The 22,049-nt window shown below is 41.0% G+C and overlaps 1 protein-coding gene across 7 annotated transcripts in view; it reads right to left on the bottom strand.

Moving 5' to 3' along the window:
• FRY (FRY microtubule binding protein) overlaps positions 1-22,049 on the bottom strand; it is a 428,614-nt gene that overhangs the window by 254,631 nt on the left and 151,934 nt on the right. For 2 of the 7 annotated variants that reach the window (XM_025462557.3, XM_049101155.1), the window contains exon 1: positions 5,748-5,882. The exons of 4 other annotated variants lie outside the window; for them this stretch is intronic. In XM_025462557.3, the coding sequence (XP_025318342.1) occupies positions 5,748-5,817 (70 nt within the window). In that variant the 5' untranslated portion in view covers positions 5,818-5,882. Of the gene's footprint in view, positions 1-5,747; positions 5,883-6,262; positions 6,536-22,049 lie in introns of those variants that run through there. One more of the 7 variants, XM_049101158.1, reaches the window with a different exon arrangement.

Genomic DNA, 22,049 nt, shown 5'->3' on the forward strand with positions numbered 1-22,049 from the left:
GCATCTTTTTACCAAATCCATTTAAATTATATATTTATATGTAGTTTTAAAAGGAGGGAAAAAATCAACATGAAACACTCCTAACAAATGTAGCTTTTTACTATGATCTTTTATGTGTGTGTTGTATGTTCAATCAAACGACCATAGTGAACGAACTTTATTATTTGTAATAGTAACGGTGAAGACGTCAATTTTTAGGTTTTTCAAACAGGCCTGTGCTAAGGAGATGGTGCTCTTCAGCAGGTTCTTGGGGGAAGTGGGTGGAGGGAGGAAGATTATGAATAAACTAGCTTCCTCTTTGTGTTCCTGGTTTAGGATGATAAAGCTTAATTCCCCCCCAAGTTGAGCTTCTGAGGTCTGAGATACCCAGATGGCATCAAGTAGGTATATTTTGTGAGGTTTCAGATCAGATTCAAATGAACATATAATGATTTTAGTCCAGGGTCTTTACCTTTCAACAGGACTTTTAATAGAAGGTGGGAGGAGAGAGAGAGAGAAACACTCACACACACCCAAGCCTCAGGGGTGCACAGGGAGGAAGTGGGCTAAGGGTCGGCAGTGTCACCGGCCAAGAAGAATGCAACTATCTATAAAGTACTAAGATCTTCAATGTTCTTGATCCTTTTGATCATCCTATGGATAATTTTTAAAAATGTGATTATCAAGTGGATTGGGGGAAAGATTTATGGCAGTTACTAGCATCCTGACTTTTAGCAAATCACTTTCTCAACTCATTTTTTTTTCATCTGTAAAGTGTGGATAATAACATAAACTTGCAGGGTTATTGGAAAGAGTGAAGATAATAAACACAATGGTCATATGGCCTCCTTCACCTGTGGCAGTCCCAGTATAATTATTAACTTTCACTCTCCAAAGTGTCCAGTTTGCACAAATAATGATGTGGTTGCCCTACATATAAATTACCAAGCATAACATTTGACAGGGAGTGGGCCCCCAGTCAATGTGACAGTTTGTTATTCTAAAGTTGTTCAAGCATTTTAACAATGACAAAAAAACAATACACAAAACCAACAAGCAAAAATCCCGCTTGTTATGTATCTTCATCACAAACCCAGGAACAGGCTCCTTCTATTTGGAGTAGATGTTGATTTGGGGTTTTATTTCTCATTAGGACTTTAAGCTACTGTAGCAGCAGTGACCACGACCTGAGCAAGCGCACACACAGTCAGACACGTGAGTGACAGGAATGTGAGTAACTCTCCCCAGAGTGCCTGCTTGGCCCTGGGTGCTTCCTATTGTTTCAGAGCTCAAAGGGAAGCATGCTTGCACTCCAGCAGTACTGCTCTGCTGGTTCAGGTAACTTGGTTAACTTCAGTTTTCCGCTTCTTCAAATCAGTTCCGCAAAGAACTTAAAACTAACACCTTGAGGTTTCTTTTTTTTTTTTTTCCTGTTTTTTCCTTTTTTTTTTTTTTTTTTTTTTTTTTTAGGTTTCTCTTAAGCTTTTCCTGTAGGGTCTTTGAGCTACACTGACCACATTAACAGGGATCAATAAGTGCTGCCTTGTACTCAGTCAATAGTGTTTCCCATCCCCATGTGCATTTGATCTTTCTCTGCTCCAGGGCTAACCTGACACTAACCAGCATTTCTACGTTGGACAGAAATATTGTCCTTCGTCACCATAACTTAGCCCACTATGATATATCTGAAAAATGCCACATCCAATTCTCCCAACTGATGTTTCTTGATAGCAACATTAGACATTTCACAGTGCACAGCAGCCCTTCCAGGACAGGCAAAGGGCTTACTCAGTTTCCCAGACCAGTTTATTTGTCAATGGAATTCTTGTTACCTGAAAGAGTTAACAAGCATTCAAAAGTTCCCCTCTCTGGAGTAGCAAGAATTGACAAATGTAAGAAAGACAAACTGCACTGGAAAGATCAAGATGTTGAATATGTTTGGAATATACCTGTGTTCATAGGGCCCTGTGTTCGTTTGGACACCAGGGCCAAGGAATGCCAGTGAGAGGTTTCAGATGTTTGGGAGAGCCCCTACACTAGCTCTATACATCAATAAAAAGCACGCCTTTCTTTCCTCTGAAGTAGCTTGGAACTATCTGCTCCAAACTTTGTAGCAAATCTGAAAGGCCAAGAGGACTTCCTGCCACTGAGGACATTGCCAGGACATCTCCTGTGCTGCCCAAGGTATTTACTTAGGGAAGGTAGGAATATTCTAATAATAGCTGAAGTAGAAAAGGAAATAATGGTAACAAATCTAGAAAAGAAATGGCTCAAAGTAAGCAACTATTTCTGGCATATTCACACAGTTCCCCTTCTCTAGGGGTGTAGCAAGTGTTGACTACTCATAGAATAATCCACAAATAATGTCAATACTAGGAAGAAAAGGGGCCTGACCCTGATTTTAAGTGGGTTGAGAAGTGAGGGGAGTCTTGGAATACATTCATATTATTTTAACATTTATTGAATGTTTATGATGTGCTAGATATTATTCTAAGTGCTTTAATCCTTAAATACCCCATTTACTTCTGTGAAGCATCTGTTATTTTTGCTTCCATTTTACTGAGGAGAAAAATGAAGCAGAGAGAAGTTAACTAATTGTCAAAGGCCAATGCAAGTGCAGGAGATAGAGACCTGAACCAAGCCTATCTGGTCCTGCAACTTGTGTATTCTAACAGAGGGCATGCCAGATCAGGGGGCTGGCGTGTGTATAGGCACAGGGTAGGACACAAGTTGGTAAAATGCACAAGAGGGATGAGCCGATTAAATCTGGCTGGAAAAATTAAATAAATAAATAAATAAATCAATCAATCAATAATCAATCAATCAATAAATCTGGCTGGAGCAGAAGAACAGAGAGAGAGGCCCAATGAGGAGTCCCAAGAGGGTCTTGAATGGTAGTCACAGACTCAGGGGCAAGAGGGAGAAGTGGTCTGGACTTCGAAATGCTGGCAGAAGCCTCTTCAGAAGCCCCCTCCGCATCAGGGGGACCTTGACGCTCCAGGGAGACCACCAGAGCATTCCAGGTTAATCTGAGAAAGGCCTGTGGAAGCTATGGCTGTGGCCCCCAAAGGGAGCAGCTGTGAGAATCACTAAATGGCTGTGGGAAAGTCTAGATATGACTGGGGAAGGAGCACAGGACTTAAGGGGAGGGGGGTCCCAGGGACTAAGGAAAGCCTCCCCCAGCTAGGTCTACAAAGGACATTTTATTTCCAGACATCAAGGCCATTTTAATTCCCAACTCCATTAAAATGAAAGGGCAGCCTGACAGAGTGGGCATGTCAATGAAGAAGACTGTCAAAAGGAACACTGAATAAAAAGCTAACACATCTCACCAGGCAATGACTGATTTAATTGACTTGTTAATTCTTCAGAGGAGACAGATATACACGAAATTACATTTCCTCCACAATGTGCCCTTTAAAAAAAATGAATGGAAATCTTAACGGGCATGCTCTTGGAATCCTCTCTCCTCTTACTACCACCTTGTTAAGCAGTCAGCCATAGTTACACAGTTTGTTTTATTGCTTTTTAATTGTCGTACTTTTATAAATAAGCACCACTATATAATTAGGAGCCTAGTTCTCTACTCAGGTATGTGGGCAGGCATCCTGGCCTCTCAAACCTATGATGCTGGCCGATGGGCTGCTGGCTCCATGATGCAGCCTCTCAGCCAGGTTACACTGAGTAGGTCAAAGCCCCGAGGCTACTGTTTTCTACACACAGACAAACTCCTTTCTCTCTTTGCTACTGACAATATGTAAAACCGAGAGCTAAGCTAGGTTATAAACAAGTTAGTGTTGCAATAAGCTTAAAGAACATGAAGCATAAAGTATATTTCCTCTTCCTCTTTCCAGAAAGGACTGAAAAGCATTCTGACTTCCAAAGGAACGCTAAATAGAATCACCAAGTTCACTCTCCTGTAATGAAGAAATGAAGAGAGAGGGCAGGTATGGTGTCTTATTCCCCTTTGTAGCCTCACAGCCTGACATAGTAGATGTTGAAGAAATATCTGCTGAATGAATTGAAAGAAATCAAAATTGTGTCCCGGATACTCTCAAAGTAGATATGAACAGTCATTTTGAACCATTTCCTGATGTGAGAGAGTGAGCGTGCCTCTGTGTGTGTGTGTGTGTGTGTATGTGTGTGTGTGTAGGGGTGGGGGTGAGTTAGGAAAGGTGGAGAGAATGCACACTTTGTCTAGAGTAATTTGAAAATTGACAAGGGGAGAAAGATTTTAAAAGAAATCCCACTGGCCTCAGTACTGTCACACATAATTTTCTCTCTAATGAGACAATGACAAAAATTGATAAGAAATCATCTGGCCTTGGTGTACTAAAAATGAGGATTCAAAACCATATACTATTGTCAAACTCACAGTAAGTCCTTCCAGTTATTGGAAAACTGCTCCATTAAGAACTCTGGGTGTCAGATCCCTTTCATTTATCAAAGAATGGATAAACAAAGGAAGATTCATCCTTGAGTGTGAAGTATTATACAAATAATGGATCCAAGATAAATGAATTACGACTACAACAAATAAAGGAATGCTACTTGGGTGACAGTATGACTCCCAAATGGCTTCCCACTTGTAGAAAAACAGCTTCAGACAAGCCTCATCATGTATACAGTGGTGCAAAATTACCTGGGGAAAAAATGGTTTCTTTGGATATCATTTAGAGATACATATCCCTGAATACCTTAAGGCTGAAGGTACTCTGGCTCTTTTCTTAAAGCAATTATGGCACAGGTTCTCCTGCCCAGGTTCTGTTTACATAAGAACAATCTTGGCCACAGGTCATCTGGGTAGGGGATAATTAATTGTCAGCTCTTTGAGCACAGGTCGGTTAATTAGCATGCATGTAATACAGCATCAGAATTTTTCTTGGAAGGTTTTTTAAAATTTCAAACAATTAAGGATCTGTAATACCTGCGGGTCTTTATCCAGAGCAAGCACAAAGGCTGATGGAGAAATAGAGGAGACTTTGTTTTTGAACTATTCAGAAAACACGGACATCACTGATCACCTGAAGGCCTCATTTTAATTTGATTCCAGATCCATGATGCCTTAGAGGCTGTCCTTTTGAAATATGTTATTGCTAAAATCTTTAAGTAGGTCAGTAATGGAACTTCAGAAGCCATAACATTCTGATATCCTAATAAATGATCCGGGTCAGAACCTTGTTTATATTTCAGCAAAGCTTGTTGTTAGTTTGGACTATAACACATCAGGATTTTCACAAATCCAAATATTAAATAGCATTCTGAACATCATCCACATGGACAAGGGAGAGACTTAAAAAAAAAAAAATCCTGCAAATGCCTCTATATACAAAAGAGATGACTCCAGGTTTTGGACTATAAAGTACTTTTTTTTCTGCAGACAATGCCCTAATAAAACAATTATGAACTACTCTGAAACCCTGCCACACCCCTTCGATTAAACCACACTTCACAAAATACTTAGATAAACCCTTATCAAATAAACATTAAGGCAGAAAGTGCAGCCTAGAATGCCCCATCCTGAGCCCTGCCAGAGTCTGAAGGGCCATCTCACTTGAAAATTTAATCAAACAAAATCTACTGTGATTCCACTGCAGCCTTTGCACTTAAGGAAAGCTAGGTCAGTCTCTGACATTTTGATTTTCATAGCAGACCAAACCAAAAAAACTTCCCTGCTCACCAGCTTATGCCTCCAGTTGAGATTTTATTTCTCGAACCTTACGCAACACCCAGCAAACAAACAAAAAAGGTTATTTTCTATTACTCACTATTACTCCAGGATTTCAGTAAATATTTGATACTGATCTCAAAGAAGCCGGAATCCTGCTGGCTGGCCATGTCGGCGGTATACAAAGAGGCTCCCGGGACTGTACTGGGAGCCGCTGGCGGAGCAGGTACCGGGCGTGGAGATGTGCCTGTCACAGGTTAGTGATGTAAGCGGGGGTCAGCCGCGGAAAGGAAGGCTCTGCAGATCTACCTCCGGCTCGGGCAGGGAGTCCTCATTTAAAGGACACCAAGGAGCAGGAGAGAGATGCTCGGCCGCTCCTCCTCCTCCTCCACCACCACCACCACCACCACCACCTCCTCCTCCTCCTCCTCCTCCTCCTCCTCCTCCTCGGGGTCCAGGACTTGCTTCTTATTTGCTGGGTGCTGATCTGCCTGCAGCCCTCAGAGGCGGCGGCGGCCGCTGCTTTCATTTCTGGGCTGCCATAACCAGAGCCGCCTGCCGCCGGCCGCCCACATGCTCTGCTCCAGCCAGGTACGCTACCGAGGAAGTCCCCACCTGAACTGTGATCCGTTTTCCCTCGGGAGGGCGGGTTTCCTGGCTGGCCTCCCTGACACGGTGCAGACAGCTCAGCCCACACAGCTCTCCGCTGGGCTGAGGGATGGGCTGGGAGCGCCGCCCCCGGTCCCTGCCCCTGCCCACGGTCTCAACCTGAGCCACCACTCAGCCCCGGACTCAGCCGGAGGAGGAGGAGGAATTTCCCAGCTTCTGTGGCTCCTCTCTCTCCAGAAATGCTTCCAGGGAGCAGCCCGCTCGTGAGCACTGCCTGCTACTTCCCCTTGTGTCTGTCCCTGAAATATACACAACTGCATGGCGCTGCAGCAAGCAAAGCTGCACCCCTGGATCTGGCTGCAGTGACGTTTTTTAAAAGCCCCATCTGTCAGCCTTGTTGCAGTACGAAAGCTAGGCTTTTTCTTTCCCTTGCACTTTGTGCTTCTCCCTCCTAGAAAGGCTTGTCGTTTTGAGGCACCCCACCAGTAATGTGTGTGTCTGAAGGGGATGGATGCTCAGTCCGCTTGTTTACCGAATGTCAGGCTCCACGACAGATCTGTTTCTCAAACCTATCATTTCTAAGAATCGTACAGGCCAGTGAAGCTTATTTATTTGTATTAGAAGGATAAGAAGCAAAGGCATTAGATCCCTTGCTGTACAATGGCTTTTTTAGTTCATGAAATCTTGCTATCAGGTGTCCTGATTTCGGTTAGCTTCATTTTGTGTTATCGTATAGCTTGGCCCGGGGATTAAATAAATGCATTTTAATTCTGACAGGCTGCCTTTGAGTAGATGGGATTTGGCCAGCCGCCTCATGCACCACAGAATAGTTCTCCCTTTCCAGTACATTTCTGATTGATATTTTCCAAGGCAATGAATAAAGCCATATTAATAATTATTGAACATAAAAAATGTTGGGCAACTCTGTTCCAGTCAACACACAAATAGGACTTTTTAGACTAACAGTGCTTTTAAGACATGGGAAGAGTACACTATAACTTTAAGGTGAAGAATTTTTAAAATTGAGCACTGAAGAGAACTAGTACCATGTCCTGAAATGCCCCAAGGCACCATCAATATAAGCTTTTCAAGCTCCTACACTTACACAAAAGCCAAGCCCTCAGCCACTAAGGTTTCCAGCTCTACTCATAGTAGTGCTTCATTCCAGTGAAGTCTCTTATCAGATGGACTTCCTTTTCATTTTCACGTTTTAGTTGATAAGCTAATTATGTTTTGTCACCTGTACTTTGAATGTATGGATTCCAAGTAAAACAGCACCTGAAGGTTTTCCCTCAAAACAATAATCACATCCAAAAACAAAAACTAACATCCATACCCAACTTTCTGAGGCCTCCCCATGGTAATGAATGAATGGGGAGGTTGCATCGTGCCCTGGAGTTAATGAGCACAAAGTCTCTCTAGACAGGCCCCAGATTCCTACCTGGCTCCAGACCTTACTAGCTAGGAGACCTGGGGCAAGCTATTAATGTCACTAAGTCTCAGTTCCCTCACCTGGAAAAGGGGGATAATGATGGTGCCGACTTCAGTTGTTGGAAAGATTAGATGACATTATGAATAAAGTGCTCGGCATAGTTTGGCTTGCATATAGGAAACAATTAAGCTTTAGCTATATTGATATTTCTGATGAACCCTTAGTGACACCAGAATCAAACTTTGGAAGTTATACACATGGTTGTACCACTGGTATGACCTGGAAGGTCATATCCATATCATTTTTGGACACCAATAGAAACAATTTGGGGCTAGCAAGTTGGAGACATTTCAAACAGCTGCAATAAGCAAGCATGCTATTATATATCATTACTCAAGCATACAAGGATTATCTTGGTCCACCTTATAAAAGAGATCTTAACTGGCTTTTCAAAGTTTTCAATCCTACTATAAACACATTAATTGTCTGAGAATGCCACTCACATATACTTCAAGAGGAAACGATTATAAAATTTTAAATGCTATTGAGAAAAGAATGTTTTTAATGGCATCTCATTTTCCCTGTGAAGAGGGAATCAGTAACTAAGAGCCCAGTTTCTGACCGTTAGAATCAGAAATCTTGATCATGTGTGCTTTTTTTTTCCTCCTCATTTGAGTACCTTTAAAGAGAGCATATAATGTAAAAGAACAGAAAAGGCCTTTTGTTTTGTTGAAAGGCCTACAAATCAAATAGAATGACACCTGCTGCAAGCTGGGATAAAACATTTATCTTTTTGTCTCCTCTCTGGCGGGGGTGGGGACACTTATAAAAAAAAGTGTAGTCAGAACAGGCACCTGAACAGAGGGACCTAAAATACAAAATAAAATTTGAATTTGTTTCTGGCTTGTTATGAGACTTCAGATGTCATTTAAGAGGAATGAGGAGTCTTTCCTTAATAATCTTAGGCAACTATATAATGAATCTTTAAGCAAGGGATTAGGCATAGTTGTTGGAGGCTCAGAGAAAAGTAGCAGTAATACAGAAAAGCTGAAAGGTCCTCAGGAAGTGGTATCCAAGAGTGGGAAAAAAAAGTCAGAAAGTGACCTGAGACATGATAATAACATCACCTACATTTATTCAACATTAATACTATGTTTGAAAATACCTATCTTATCATATTTAAACCTTACCCCCAACCTATGAAGTATTATTAAGAGTCCCATTTCACAGATGAGAAAATGGAGGCTTAAAGAGGCACAGAATAAGGTTAAGGTCATAGAGCTGGCAAAATTTAGGTCTAGTAAATTTTAGAACTGGAGTGAGTAAGTGAGTTATTTATTTATTATCATAAGCAAGGCAAGAATCAGGGTTATCAACCTTCTTATCCAAAATTCAGGAAGAGATGCTAAGACCCTTGTTATCACTACATAATAGTAGTGCTTTGGGCCGCATTGGCTCTCCAGGACTGCTTACTGCCTTCCTGTTGGGCTCCAGCCTGGAGAAGAAAGTGTTCCCTGGGGCCTTGCCCCACCCCAAAGGAATCTAGAGAAGAAGGCTGTTATTTTTCACATTATTTTGATTTGTTGTACAGGTTGTGGTCTGTAGAAGGACGCCAGACCCAGGGTGAGTGAGAGTGGCAAGCTGGCCTGAACTCTACTCTCTAAGTTGTAAAGGGATGAAAATGGGCTGTGTCCACTCTGGTGTGTGCTACACCATCTGCCCAAAACTCAGGAAAGGGCACCTAATTGTGATCCATATAGTGAATGGACTGGTGGTAGCCCAGGTGGTGCAGTAGGAACTAAGAAAACAGTATTCCAAGAAGGCAGAGGCCAACCTGTGTCTTAGCTTGCTGAGTAGTACAGTGGGATGAAGGTGGTAAAAGGTGCATGGATTGTACATCACAGTTTGTGGCATTTAGCCATCCTGCATGAATTCCTACTCTATACTCTCTCTTCAGAAGAGCCATGTGTTTCTCAGTTGTGTATCTGTCACAGTCCCTAGCACACACTAAGTTCTTATGCAAAAAAAACACAGAGTGAGCCACTAAATGAACAGACGTGTCATGCATGCCTAGTGCTATCTGTTGCCTGTGGGGAAAAAATGTACAACAGAAGTGCAATTGGTTTATGTTTTAATTTATATTTAATTTTTCTTTCCTAGCATATCTGACAATTTTTTTTTTTGAGACTAAAACGTGTGGTGTTCAAAAAAAAAATGTGACAACAAAGCTAGGCAAACAATTTGGATGCTTGCCAACATCAAGAGCCATCTCATAATGGTTTTAAAGAGTCTGATTGAGTTGATTGGGTTAGGGTTAGAATCCGCCCCCTTTCCCTGTGGATGGCTGCACGTGGGCCCACATGTGTAATTATTGTCAGAGTGACATGTACATTCATGCATAGAATGTATTAGGCAGAAGAGAAATGTTTTCCTAGCATCCTGAGGAAACAAAGGAAAATCACTTTGTAAGAAAAACTGCTTTATCAATTTTTGCTCAGTTTAAAATTCTAAAAAAAGCATTAAATATATTCTATTCCTATAATTATGTATTGTTGCTTAATAAGAATGGTTCCAAGTCAAATTAAGCATCACCTGAGTTCAATGATGACAATTATGGAGAAAGAGCTTTGTTTCTCTTCATGCAGGATGAGGTCCTTTAGAGATAAAGTATCAAGATGAATCAAAAACCTTTTTGATATATTTTATATGTATCATTTGGGTTGATCTATCTTGTGCTAAAAACCAGCAGAGAAAAAAATATGAAGTGATGCCACATAATGTTCATTTCGTAAACAGAAAACTCAATAATCATTCCCTTAAAAAATCCAACCCACACACGCAAATCTTCACAAAAATAGATCCTGCAAATTTTGAAAACGCTTACTCCATTACTATTCAGTACAAATAATTTTTTTCAAAGGAACTGAAATACATTTAAATTTTCTGAATGCCCCAGACTTCATTAAAGCATGGCTTGTTGTTGCACAGATTCAGACGCAAACAAGGAAAATCGTATCTCTTAAAATTGTTTTCATTAAAAATTAGCAGCAGAATCCATTTTTCTTTCCCCCTCACCTCCTTTGCAAAGGAGTTTTATAAAGAACTGTGAGCCATGACAAAGGAATCCGATGTCAGTCTAACTAATGGGAAGCCCTAGAAGGATTTAAGTAGTGAAAGGCATTAGATGGCAGTGAGATATGGCAGTGAGGAGCAGGGTCAAGCTTGAAGTCCATCCTCCTTGCCTCTCCGCACAAGGAAGGCCCCCTCCATAAGCCCATAGTCACCTAGGGTGCGTTACAAGTTTATCATAGGGTACGGGAATTAACATAAATTGAGCACTTGAATGTTGAAATACTGCTAGGCTGTATTTCAGAGGACCTGTATGGACAAACACCAGCAAAGGGTTATTTGCTGGCTCCTGCAAGGCACGTCTCAAAAAGTGGCACTGATACATTGTTACAATGAATTGGGACTAGGGTGTCTGTTAACTCAGGTGTCTACTCCAAGCATTATCATAACTGGTGAAACGAAAATTGGGCCTCTTTCCCAACACTTTAATTTTCCCAATATTTGCTCTTGAATTGTTACTTCAAGAGCAAATGTTCCACAGATATTGATTAGAAGGGCCACAATATAGTATGACAGAACCAAAGCCCTGCTCTCCCATGTAGAAGTTATGTTGCTTGGCCACTGAACATCTCCTAATCTTATTTTATCTGTAAAATAATATTTATCTCATGGGTTCTGTTATGAGGATTAAATGAGCACAAAGCCAAGGGACAACTGTGGAGTGGCAAATCAGAGCGAGCAATGACCCCAGAATACCCAGCACAAAATGCTTCCTTAACTCCAAAGTCAGAGGGGGACAGAGACTGTTCATCAGAGGGCTCCCATCTCCAGCACCCCCTGCTGGCTGCCAGGGTAAGACTGAAAGTTTGTGAAAGTAAAGAAAGCCTAAACTTGTGCACATTTATTTAATATTTTAATGTTTCTAACTTTTGGTGCCTAGGGTAAAGGTGAAAGGAGGTTCTGATGAGCTTACTATAGGCTCTATATTTACTTGATTTACATTTCTTATTGACTTCTCGAGGTAGGGCCTGCATATTTGGATATTAACCTAGAGCCAAGCCAGGAGATGTGGTTCATACATATTTCATACATACAAATATAAAGATTTGATCTCAATCTTGGCACAAGGCACAAGTAGTATTTAAAACTGTATTTAGGTTGTGTAAAGAGAGAATACGGGTTTCTTCCACAGCCTTTTATTGTGAAAGCACACAACAGTGCTGAAAACTTTATTACCCTGTTTTCACTTTTTTTTTTATTTTTTTTTTATTTTTTAATTTACGATAGTCACACACAGAGAGAGAGAGAGAGAGAGAGGCAGAGACACAGGCAGAGGGAGAAGCAGGCTCCATGCACCGGGAGCCCGACGTGGGATTTGATCCCGGGTCTCCAGGATCGCGCCCTGGGCCAAAGGCAGGCGCCAAACCGCTGCGCCACCCAGGGATCCCTATTACCCTGTTTTCAAATGCCACCAGCAACCAGAGAAATTATTTACACTGGATACAAAAAGGCCCAATATCAAGAACTGCAGTAAGAGCCAACAATTAATTCATGATTATAAAATATTAAGTCCTTTCTGAAGAAGTAAAAATATGGCATTTGCTTTGCACATAATTATTTACCAAAAATGCACAGATTGATAATACTTAGGATAAAAAACAATCCTGCTAATCACCACTCTTCCGAAACACTGGTTGCTAATTAAGAAAATAGTTTTTTGGGACACTTGGGTGGCTCAGCGGTTGGGCGTCTCCCTTGGGCTCTGGGCATGATCCTACAGTCCCGGGATCGAGTCCCACATCGGGCTCCCTGCATGGAACCTGCTTCTCCTTCTGCCTGTGTCTCTGCCTCTTTCTCTATGTGTCCCTCATACATTAAAAAAAAAAAAAAAAAAAAACTTTTAAAAAAAGAAAATAGTTTTTCCCTATAAAAATGATAATTTAACAATAAAAAAAGATACATTCTTGTAGTTGCATTTAAATGTTTTGGCTATGGCAAGACATTCCATTATTAAGTGATTAAAAATTAAGTACCTAGGGACCCTGAGTGGCTCAGTGGTTGAATGTCTACCTTCGGCTCTGGGTTTGATCCTGGGATCTGGGGACCGAGTCCGGCCTCGGGCTCCTTGCAGGGAGCCTGTTTCTCCCTCTGCCTATGTCTCTGCCTCTCTCTCTCTCTCTCTCTCTCTCCCTCTCTCTCATAAATAAATAAATAAAATTTTTTAAAAAATTAAGTATCTAATTTTAGGGTAAGAACAAATATTCCCACTAATGTTCCCAATTTCATACACAGAAGTAAATATTTGGTTTTAAGTCATAAGAGGCAGATCAACTTTTCCTCAAAGGTACCATTTAATGTTTATAGTTTTGAAATCTAGAACTTTAAGGTCAATGAAATTGGGAAAAATTGGAAATTTTGATTAGTTTTTTTTAATACACTTGCTACTTAAACTTTACACATAGTAAATATTTTTTACTAAATCTTTCTTTTAGGTATGATCACATGTTTGCAGTTACCAACCCACAAAGTCTGATGGAATGGGAGTCAAGAAACGCTTTCTCCTGCTCCTTATTCTGACCCTGATACTTTCTACTAAATGTGGAACGCTGCTTCTAATCACCAGATGGCCTCATCTCCTAGGGCAGGACAGCCTTTGATATTCCATATTATTGGGAGGGACTCCGGCTCAGGGAAAGTACACTGCGTAATAAATTATTTGATATCAGTCTTTGGCATATGTTACTCGAATTTTTTGGCAACAGATTCACCTTCTCAATTCTGTTTTGATAAAGCTAGTATCAAAAGGATCTCATATAAAGCACACACTGGCTGACTAGGAGGAGCAGCTGACATGGGATCAAAGAGTAATTGGGAATTAGAAAGAGATAAATCAATATGAAAATGATCGAGTTGTCTTCTGTGAAGTTAATAAGGCAGTACCAACGTGCTTTGGTGTAGAGGAGAACTGATGCACAGTCTACAGCTGGCCAAGACCCGGAAACCAGGGCTAAACCATAGTTGAAAACCAGGTCATTGTCATTGAGATGAAGAGTTGAGCTATGGAATTAAAGATACATATAACAGCCCTTCACTCAAAACTAAAGCTCTGTTTTTTAAATTATTTCTTAATTTAAATTCAATTAGCCAACAGTACATCATTTGTTTCAGATGTAGTTTTCTATAATTCATAAGGTGTGTATAACACCCAGTGGTCATCACATCACGTGCCCTCCTTAATACCCATTACCTAGTTCCCCATCTCCCCACTCACCTCCTCTGTTTTAAAAAGAAATGTCTACCTCACTGAGCATCACTGATTAAACCTTCAAAGTGACCATCTGTTCATGAAGCTGTGTGGTTCAGACCCTCTGATCCTGCCTTTAGAGGAGCTCGGCAACAGTGACGTGGAAAAATACGTACATCACCTTCTCCACCCACAAGCACAGTTAAAACGTGGTAGAAAATGTCACTCTGAAGGCCCGAGTAAATTCTGGAGGATAGAGAAAGTCTTGCCAGGCATGTTTTTAGAAAGGGTGGAGAAATCACCACCCTATTTTGACCAGACAGGCAGGGCTTTGTGTAGGAGGGTGGGGCTGCTAGAAACTGTCTGAATGATGAGAAGGAACAGTTTAACAGGCTGGTGGGGAGAGCAGTTCCAATTGCATGGCTCAGCTAAGGAGCCAGAGAAAGAATAATGATCTTTGCAGATGGTCAGGGTAGGTGAGGTCACTTTGAGCATCCCAGGGAAATAGAGGTGGAGGGTCATAATTCCGATTAGTTTTGGAGAGACCCAAGCTCATGTCAGCCCTCATTACATCAGGTATTGGGCTCAGTGATCCACTCCTGAGTTCAAGCTATTTCTTTCTCATTTATAGAGTCTAGGTGATACTGTATGATCTGCTATTTACAGAAGGTTATTTCATGATCTCAAAAGGAAAGTTATTTCATGATCTCAAAAGGAGATTCTGTAGATAAAAGGGCTTTGTATCCCCAAGGTGCCCGTATTAGGCTGCTCAGGGGCTCCAGAAGTATAAGGATCACCCAAAAGGACAAGAGGTCCCCTCTCAGCTCTTCCCTCTTAAAGAAATATATCATCACTTTCCAGCTATTGTGGAAGCCTGCTGGACTTTAGCTTTGGGAATAGGGATGTACTACGGTTGTCCTGCTATTTACGTGGCCATTTGTAAACTCCAGGAATGTGCTGGTGGTTTGCTTGTGCCTTATCCAAATGCCACTTAGGTCTCTGGATAAATACAGGATGGGTGGCAACTGTAGTCCTGCATACTACTCCACCCTACCTCAAGATTTATTTTCCATCTTCTTTGCTCTTCAAGAGAGTTTTTTTTTTCCTATCCTTTATAATTTTTTTAAAATTTACTGTCTATAAATTCTTATTTCCTCATCTTTATATATTACTTCCACAAATATAATTTAAATTTTATGTTCATTAAAAACCCTCAACCCAGCAGAAAAGTAAGGAAAGGGGACATGGATGTGGACCTTCTTTTGAACTTTTGGATAAGATTTCAGGACATTTCTGATAGTAAGAAATGTATTAGCAAGAAGGCTAAATCTGGAATGAACATAGTAATACTCTCTCCTTTGTATCTACTCATACAGATGAGGACATTGAAATTTATGGGGACCTGACAGCTAGGATATGGCAGAGTAATGATAACAATGATAATGAAGATAATTGCTGGTTATATGAAAGAGCCAAGATTGGAACTCAGATCTGATGCTAGGCCAGGCATGTCCAATAGAAATAAAACACAAGCAACACATGCAATTTAAAATTTTCTAATATGTACATTTATAATGTACATATTAGAAACAGGTGAAACAGGTGAAAATTAAAGCAGGTGAAAATTAAATATATTTTATTTAACCTAATATACCCCAAATATGATCACTTCAATATGTAATATGTATAAAATTAGTGGGACACTTAATAGTTTTTTGGTACTAAATATTTGAAATCTAGTGTAGTGTATTGTTTTACAGCACATTTCAATTTGGACAGCCACATTCCATGGCTCAATAGGCACATGTGGCTAATGGGAACCTCTAGGAGGTTCTTAACTACTTTGGAGCTTGGCTGTCTGGCAAATCCAACAGGCTTCTTCTCAGAACGTGAATGAGATAAATGCATGAGATTACAATGGAAACCAGTTATTTTGAAATACAGTTATCAAATTATTTTAAAAACCATAAAACTGTGGTATTATAGAGACATATTTCTTTAATAACACATTAAAGAACATAACCTAGAGGTAAGCCTAACAATAATAACTTTTCAATAAAAAAAAACAAACAATATTGAAATCCACCTAAAGCAACTGTAATGTGATGAAAAAACCCTGTAATTTCAATTGGTAATGAAGTCAAAGATTGCTAATACTATTTTTGTTGCCTATATTAGTACTTGAAGAAAAGAGTAAATTTCAGTTAGAGGTTAATGAGAAGCAAAATGTAATTTTTTCCCATCTTAGTCCTTGGATACCTGGAATCCTACCCATGGATTTGCTTGAGAGCATGTGTTCTCACCACCAATCTCTATTCCTCCCACACACCACTCCTTCCAGGAGAGCTCAGTTTCAGGTGATTCTTGAAGATGGTCATAAATAATTGCTACACATTGGAGAAGCTTCTTATGCTTCCCCCCTCCCTTCTCTTGATTCTACTTCTTTCTCTTCTTCTACCCCTTGTTCTACTATGATGCTCTTTGGTAGCTTACTCTACTCAATTGGGGTGTTCAATAAATGATAACGTGTATCACAAGGCTTTTCCCAGAAGCTACTCACCAAATAATTTGTTGCTGGACTATAGAACCTCAGCTAATTACATTCCTCACACTCCAACAAGTGCATGCAATGCAACTCGCATTTGTGTGTGATCTAAACTGGCCATGTTTGAGAATATGTAAAATGTCATCCTCATGGTTTCAATAATCTCCCCTTCTCAAAACTTACATGTATTGATAAGTTATGAATGATATCCTAAATTCTTTGACTATCCAAATGGAAAGGAGATAGGTTATATTATTATGTACACTTAAAATGGTACTCTGATCTTCACAGCTACTTTGATTTTTAAGATTTCACTTTGCTTTGAGGTGTGGAACTCATTTGGTGTATCAAAATCAGCATATGTTTCTAATAAAATAGACCAGGAAGGAACACCTCAGAGTGCATCATATAGTAACAGGGGTGAGTATGGTTTCATATAACTTTGTTTATATAAGATATATTCATACATACATATGTATTATATGAATATATACACATATGTGAATGCTGGGTTCTGATATAAAATGTACTTCTTATTGTGAGTCATGCTCAGAAAAGTTTGAAAATCTTATACTTTGGTGGTGGGGATGTAAAATGGTTCAGCTGCTATGGAAAAGTTTGGCAGTTTCTCAAAAAGTTAAACATAGAATTACCACAGGATCCCACTATTCCACTCTTGGCATATACCCTAAGGAATTGAAAACAAGGTCTCAAATGAATACATGTGCATCCATGTTCATAGAAGCACTATTCATTGTGGCCAAAAGGTGTAAAGAGCCCAAATGTCCATTGATGGATGAATGAATAAACAAATTGTGGAGCCCCACAATGGAATATTCAGCCAGAGGAAGGAATGAAATACTTACTGATCCATGCTCCATGGACAAACCTTGAAAACATCATGCTAAGTGAAAGGAGTCAGACATAGAAGGCTGCATATAGTATAGTATGATTCGATGTATAAGAAATAGCCAGGATAGTAAATCCATAGCAACAGAATGCAGATTAACTGCTGCCAGGGGTACAGAGAGAAGGGAATGGAATGAACCTGGTTAATGGCTGAGGATTTTACTTTGGAGTGAGAGAAATGGCTTGGAAGTAGAGGTGGTGGTTGTACAACATTGTGAGCATATTAAATGCCACAGAGGTGGTGGTTGTACAACATTGTGAGCATATTAAATGCCGTTGTATGTCACTTTAAATGGTTAATTTTATGTTATGTGGATGTCACTTCAATAAATTATTGAAAGAAGAAAAAAAAAAGTTTGAATGCCCTAGCTCTCGAAGGCTTCTCATTAGGTCTACTTTTCATCTGCTTGGTGTCTACTTGTGGTGCTGCTACATCCCCACCTAGTGGTGAATGTGCCTTCCGTCTGGACTCAAGGACTAGAGAGGCCTGATTGCCAAAACAGCCAACCTCACATGAAAAATAGTTCAATACCTGAAGCAAGTCAAGGCCCACACCCTAATCTGGGGTGTCCACCTCTTGAGTGTCCAAATGATGCAGAGTGATAACCTGCAACCACTTTGAGCTTTTAGGCAGGGAAGAAGGATGGTTTCAGTCCTAGTTCTGAAATATTTCTCAAGAAGTCTCTCTGGGATTCATTTATCGGTCTTTAAACTGGGACTAGCAGCCCCAACAGCAGCATAAGGATTAATACAAGATAGCTAAGGAATGCACCAAATATTAGTTTCCTTCCTAATCCTTCTTTATTTCTAAGGATACTTGGTATGGACTTATGAATCCCAAACAAGAGGACTTGTATCTCCAAGGGAGCTCCCCTGCTTCAGACTGTCAATGGAAGAAACATAAAGACTGTGGTTGTCTGGAGCAAAGAGACATGGATCTGGAGGGTACAACCATAGAACATGCAGCAGGAACAACGTAACACAAAGCCAGGAAGCCAAAGCATCAAGGAACTGGTGAGTACCAGGTACATAACAGGATGGGAAGAGAGAAAGAAAGGAAAGATCTAGCAGACATTCTAGTTATTGCCACAAATATTGCCTGACTGGAGAGAGACAGACAGAAAGACAGACACCGTCCACCGGCATGCAAGCCGGCTTACGTGAAAGATTCCAACTTCATAACGTGTTTTGTAAAAATGAAATGCAAAGTAGACTGAAGTGTGGCATGTAGTTACAAAAAACCAACCAGAAAAGACAGGCACAGAGTCATGTGCTTTTCAAATTAGAAAGCCAAAGGGTATAAGCAACTCAAAGGGTAATAAAAAAGAGAAAGAACACGGAGGGAAGGATCACAGGATTAATTAGAAATAAAACAGTGAGGAAAAATTACCAGAGCAAAATATACTGCTGCCAGGTCTAAATATTCAGGATGTATAGGAAATTATAGGAGGTGGTGTGATTTGGCATTGGAAATAAAATCAAGAAATACACTTCTTACATACTTACAGGAATCCCGTGGGATCGATGGGGTGGGGGTTGAGCAGAAAAGAAAACCCTGGCAGCAGGTATGTGGAGCCTGGCCACACCCCCAGGCTGTCTCAGGGCGGCTGTGCTCCCAGGCTCTGCAGCCTTCCCTCTTCCTTCCACCCATCTCATTCTCTGGGAAGACTTTGCCTCATATGAATGCTCCCATTTTTCTGCCACCAAATCCCTAAGACCACCTTCCTGACCCACTAGATTGGAGGAAATGCCTATTCTCACCCCATCTCTGCTCCTTGCCTTGGGACCTCACTCCCTCAGCCTCTTGTATCTCAACCTTTTTCTTTCTGAGATCATTCCAGTCTTTATAAAAGCATTTAATACGTCTCATCTGAAAAGCAAACAATAAAACAAAACCTTCCTTATATTGCTCATTTCCTTCCAATTTCTTCTTAGCTTCCTGAATTCTCAATCACAGCCTAGTGTTTCAACACAGCTGCCCTTCATGCAACCTCTTCCCATTTCCCTGTTAGTCCAGTCTAGTCGGTCTCCTGTGGCCACACTCCTGTTAAGGTGACCAACAGCCCCCAGTGAGCCAGTGGGCACTTCTTAGTCCTTAACAAAAATGGCATATCTGTATATTGGATACTGCAAAACCACACGCTTCTTCTTGAAACTCCTTTTTTTGCTTTCATGACCTCATAATATCTTGATTCTCTTGCATGGTGAGCCCTGCCTCCCCTCTTCGAATTTTCTAGCTTCCTTGCCCTCCTCCAGGTCAAGGTGAGCGGTGCTGCTCCAACTGGCCACAGACTCCTCTCCATTCTTTTGCCTTGGCTAAGTCCTGCTGTCCTTCCATCAGTCTAGATAGCACATCTTCAGAGAAGCCTTCCCTTAATATCCTGGTCTAACTCCAGACCCACTGTTAAAATTCCTCACAGCTACTTTTACTTGTCTTAACTTATCATATGCAGTTATGCATTTATGCAATCATGTTTTTTTATATGCTTTTCTCCCTCTTTGGACTATCATTTCCATTGGGGCAGAGTCTACATTTATCGTGTTCACTATTTTGCTCCTTGTGTCTTAGGACACTAGGCAAGGCAAGCACACAGTAGGCACTCAGCACATAATTTTTGAATGCACAGCTATTTGGATAAATGAAAGATTCTAACCAATGGCAGGGAGCCTAAACACATTAGTGACTTTACTCTGGCTGCTTCGGGTCATTTGGCCAAGAGAAGTATGAGAGAGAGAGAGCAAGCTGACAGCAAAGGGAGGTGAAAAGTCAAGGGGAAAGTAAGCTGGTAGGAGAGTCTCTCTGTTCTCAATGTTTGATATTTTTGCTCCCCTAACACCATCTCTGACCAGGTCAGGTGTAGATGGGACTCTTTTCTAGCAGTGGCCTATGGACCTGGAAACTGCAGAAGTTGCACTTATAAGAGAGGCAAAGCATGAAAAGTATGGGGAAGGGAAAACAAAAAGAAGCTTTAAAGACAGAATCAAAGTCCAGAGGACCTGGAAGGGTGGGTAGGTCTTAGAAGCTACCCAGCCAAATTTACTCCTTATGTAGATGGAAAAGTCAAGCCTAAGCTCCAAAGGAATCACCCCAAGGTCTCCATTAGCAAGAGAACTGGGGTGGACTAAATCTCATGCCCTTTTGCTTCTGTATACTGTGGCTGGATTGTTCAGTAGTTCCTATCACTTTGGGGACAGAGCTCAACCTTTGGTGGTCATCCTAGATCCTTTCCTATTTCTCCAACTTCATGCAACACCTGCTTCAGTCATGGGGAACTATCTGCAAATCCCACAAACATCATGCAGCCTCATGCTGTTATGCTCTGCACCATGTATCCTGCTTGTTCTTCCCACTTTCCCCACTGGAAGCCTCACACATTCTCTTGAGAGGCTCTGACAGTAAAATGCTCCCCATCTGGCTCCAGTAGCACGCACTACATGGTCATGTAATTATTAGGTGACTTGTCTGCCTCCCACTAAACTGAGAGCTCCTTGATGGCAATGGAAGGACGCACCCCTTATTGCTGAATCACCAGCACCTAGCATGGTGCCTGGAACATAACAGATTCAAAAACGTGCTAGCTGAGCTTTATTTTTGTGGGTGAGCCCACAAGTAATGGATATAATAACATCATCCTCAATACATTAAATGCATAAAATGTATTCTTTTGCTGTACATCTGTCAAGTGATTGCCTATGGAACTCTACAGAAACAACAGAAGAAAGAACAATTTATTATTTGATACAAACCAAAGATGAAAAAAATCTCATGACAGTAGTTTGTTTTCATTAACAGCCAATCAGACAGATAGATCTAAACTCTGGAGTTAATTTTGAAATCTTCTGCCATTACCACAAACTTTCCTTAAATGCCACAGGCTCAACCCTCAGCAAGCACAGGGCAGATGAAGAATGTGATTCATGAAATCTTCGAATGCTCTGCAAACACCTGTCAATGACAAGACTTAATTTTACTCGAGCACACTTGGCTAGCTGATCATTCACAGACAAGCAGCTCCAACCAAAAAAGAGCACCACATAACTCACCGTGACTTTCTTTTCCATGAAGGGACCAATGAGTTAACACACCTTCACATCACCTGAAGGTCCACCAAGTCTATGAATTTCACACTTGCAGAAGCTGAAGCATTTAAATAAAATGCTTATAGCCAAAGAATCAGTCCAAATGCTGTTCTTATATTTGCAAACTTTCCTCTCAAGACCAATTGTAGTTATGCTGGAGACATTTCAGAATCTAACTATGAAGTGGTGATAGCTTTATTCACCTGCTCTTCTGTACCTCCAGTGTTCTGGTGTTCTCTGAGGTCACTGGCAGGTTGGCGGACAGCCATGGCCCCACTGGGATGTTGGAACCACTCCAGCTGGACAAACTGAGCCAGGCTTGCCCGGCACAACATCACCTTCACACACTCTGCTCCCGACACAGGTGGCCTCTTAGAACCTGATACATGGGAACACCTAGAAGCATAAGTGTTTGCTTTGTAACTGAAAAAATTCCCAACATTCCTCAGGATGCATAATGCCCAGAGATGGGCTACCAGGAGCTCAGATAAGGCCCTCTGTGCTGAGAAAGAAG

This window comes from Canis lupus, chromosome 25 (genome assembly GCF_003254725.2).
Source record: "Canis lupus dingo isolate Sandy chromosome 25, ASM325472v2, whole genome shotgun sequence".
Classification (NCBI taxonomy): Eukaryota; Metazoa; Chordata; class Mammalia; order Carnivora; family Canidae; genus Canis; species Canis lupus.